We start from the raw sequence: 3462 nt of genomic DNA on the forward strand, positions 1-3462 counted from the left end.
TAGAAAAATCAATTTTGATTGGAGAAGCTAAAAATAATTGTTTTTTTAAGTAAACTTTTCATTTACAATTGATTTTGCGTGTCTCTAAACAATTTATTAGTGTGAATTGATTTTGGGTATTTTCAAAGTAGAACCAAATATAAATGTAGTTCTTTTTCATTAATAATATTAACTATTTTTTAACGTAACAAATAATAAATTATGCTGATTTTCAAAATGTGTATAAAGATAAACTTATGAAATATTCAACACAATTTATCATTTTTTATGTTAAAGAATAATTAAATTTATTGGACAAAAATAACTACATCCATATCTTCTTTATAAGTAAATAGACTTAACATATTAAAATTTAAGATGAGACGAAAATCACATTTGTATATAAATAATAGATAATCCAATAAATCATTGCAAAAAGATAAGAAAGTTCAGAAATGTGATTTTAGAAAATTGAATTTTAAACTAAGAGAATGTATTAGCAATATAAAAATCTGAATAAGTTTTAGATTGAAGTGTTATGTAAGTGAAAAAGACGGTCAGTGTGATATTTGGTTACCTTGCTTGGTCGGTCACACGAGAGCAGAAGTCACAGGTGACGCGCACGCATACACAAAGCCCATTATGTCACATCTATTACTATTCAAGCCCACACGGCCCTTACCGTAAACACCATTCCCCCTCACATTACTCAACCAAACCGCTCCTTTTAAGCTTTTTTTTCTCTCTCTCTCTCTCTCCTTGTCCACAAAATTTTATTTTAATTTCAGTTCCGTAGACGTGGTTGATGCTTACAAACTCTGCTTTTGGCTGCGCATAAGTTTTAACGTTGGATCTGTGTCTCTGGACTCCGCGTTGTCGTCGATGGTAACTCACATAATCAAATGATGTCATCACTCTTAACCTTGGGAGATAAGGTAGTGTGGTAAGACTCATGTTAAGATTAAGATTTTCCTCTTCCAAGAGCAGTTTCCACTAGGCTTAGGCTAGTTAGGCGTGTGTTTTGGGGACCCAAATTAGAGAGTATTGTCTTTGCAACGTGACCTTCATAAATGGAAGGACACTCCTTACCCAGAAACTGCATGGTCCACTGTGGCACAGTTTTTTAGCTAAACAGAAATCTAGACACCGTAGCGTCCTTCCGACACTAGTTTCTTCCTTAATAACTGCGAAAACATCGATACCTTTCAACCACCACCGAAAAGTTAGGGGCTTGGGTTTTAGTTTTTACTTCTCGTTTCTTCAGAGTGCTACCGGTGGCTTCATCCGAAGAAGATGCGAGATTGATAAAGGGGTCATGTCTTTCGGTGGGTTGAGTGTTGCTTTGAGTCTCGTGTTTGGGTGTCTTCTTCTGCTGGCTCTGTGTGCTCAGCTTTACTATTTCTTATGGTGGAAGAAGAGAAGGGTGCAGATGGATATCCCGATGGATCATGGCGATTACGCAAAGGGGGTGTTTTATTGGGGGTGTTGGAAGACCCCTTGCAGCATGCATGGTGGCAACGCCGGAGGCGTTGTTAGGGACATGGAGAACACGATTCATGAACCGGAGATGGAGCTGGATTTGCTGCAGAAATCCTTCGGAGAAGAGGGTGTGGAATCGGAGTTGATGAGGCTGCACAATCTGGCTGGTCCACCCAGGTTCCTCTTCCCGATCAAGGAGGAGACGAAGGAAGATTTGGAATCTGAAGATGGTAAATCCAGGGGTGACAGGAGCAGAAAGGGATCAAGAACAAGAAGCCTGAGTGATATCATGTTGACAATCGACACCCCTTTTCTCACCCCTGTTGCTTCCTCTCCCCTCAAGTGTCCTTTGGCTCTGGACCCTCTTCATTGTTACAAGCATCAAGGATTCAATCCTCTCTTTGAATCCTCGGCCGAATTGGATTACAACAGATTTAGATCCTCGCCGCCTCCGAAGTTCAAGTTCTTGAGGGACGCAGAAGAGAAATTGCAGAGAAGATTGATGGAAGAGGCTCGGAGAAAATCTGCGGAGAATGTACAAGAATGTGGGGTTAAAGATTCTTCCCCTAATGAAACAACCATGGACGCAGATTTTAGTGATGGGTCCTTTCTCAAGTTCATTCAGAACAAAGACACAACAACAACAACAGAATGCAACAAATATCTACCACAGTTTCCTTCAGGTTCATCTCAGATTCTCCCGTTGGCATCTTCTCCTACAACATTGAGACCACTGGAGAAGGCATCGATTGTGCATTAGTTTTAGTTCCACACAACTAGGCTTCTGTTATTTACCATATTATTATGTTACATTAATTTTTCCAAATGACTTCTAATCTGAAAATTTCACAACGCTTTTGGTAACCGGTAGCGTCCCTTTTTGGTTTGGACCTATTGTGTGGTTTGAAATGGTGAATAGGATGCAAAAATTGGCGCATGGTGTGGCAACAAATAGAATGCAGACTGACATGCGCTCGAAGACGGTCATGTTGCAAAGGAGCGAGTGGGGCAATGTGCTTTTGTCCATTATTTCCCATGTTTGCTGTGGCTTTAACCGGTTAATCAATCATGTGAATGATGCTTGTTTGCTGCCATTTTCTTAATTTTGTGCTCTCAATCATTCATTCTTTTTTCTTTTTAGAATTTTCCATAATCATTTCTCCCAGCTGTGTCTCCTTTGTTCTATATGCCACTTGCTTAACTCTATCCAAATTTTAAAGGTTAAGGTATAATAAACATTAGAAAGTTCCAAGGTAGATTTCACATGCACAGTTGCAAAACAATAATATTCTTAATTAATTAATTAATTAATTCTGCTGAAAAGTCAATGCTTAATGCTAACGCGGATAGCAGAGTGGTGTACAGATAATGAATGAATGAATTTGGAATCGCTTGCAGAGGTTTTTCAACATTGTGGGCAAGATCGAAGTTAAGAATTTCACTTTTCTACAAAACACTAATATTTTTCTCCAAAAAGTTGTTTCCTTTTCTTCCCCTAGGCTAAAAGAAATTATTGGGTTAATGCATTAGTTTTACAAATAATAAAAATATGTTTGATAAAAAAAAAAAAGGCATTGAATAGGTTGCATAGGATTTAATGGGCACTCCACGAGGATGTCTTAATCAACCATGAAATGACGAAGTTGAAAACGGTGAGTGTCGCGAATGGGTTATGGTGTCTACCAACTTTTACCTAAACAACAAGTGATGTCGCTGTTGTCACGCGATTCGGCCGAAAGTTCCCTCAGTCTCAAACACACACACACAACACAAACCACCACTTTCTCCTTTCAAATTTTAAATGCAAAATTTCCCAAACCAACGGCGTAAAAAAATAAACATTATTATCTTCTTCTTCGCACGCACAATTCACAATTCAAAATTTGAATAACAACAATAGAGAGAAACTTGGTGAATTTGAAATTGTGAATAAAATAATGGGTCATTCTATAATAGCTGGAAAATTGAGTTGCATGTGAATTAGGGTACCCCAGTGGCGTGGTC

General features: G+C 38.3%; 1 protein-coding gene across 1 annotated transcript; it reads left to right on the plus strand.

Moving 5' to 3' along the window:
• The first annotated feature begins 670 nt into the window (after positions 1-670).
• Positions 671-2561, plus strand: LOC114185385 (uncharacterized). The gene has a single exon (XM_028073081.2). It carries the CDS (start codon positions 1295-1297, stop codon positions 2216-2218), a length of 924 nt encoding a protein of 307 aa, XP_027928882.1. The 5' UTR covers positions 671-1294; the 3' UTR covers positions 2219-2561.
• Positions 2562-3462: the final 901 nt, after the last annotated feature.

Source organism: Vigna unguiculata, chromosome 5, assembly GCF_037176805.1.
Source record: "Vigna unguiculata cultivar grain cowpea cultivar isolate G323 ecotype 2 chromosome 5, ASM3717680v1, whole genome shotgun sequence".
Taxonomy (NCBI): domain Eukaryota; kingdom Viridiplantae; phylum Streptophyta; class Magnoliopsida; order Fabales; family Fabaceae; genus Vigna; species Vigna unguiculata.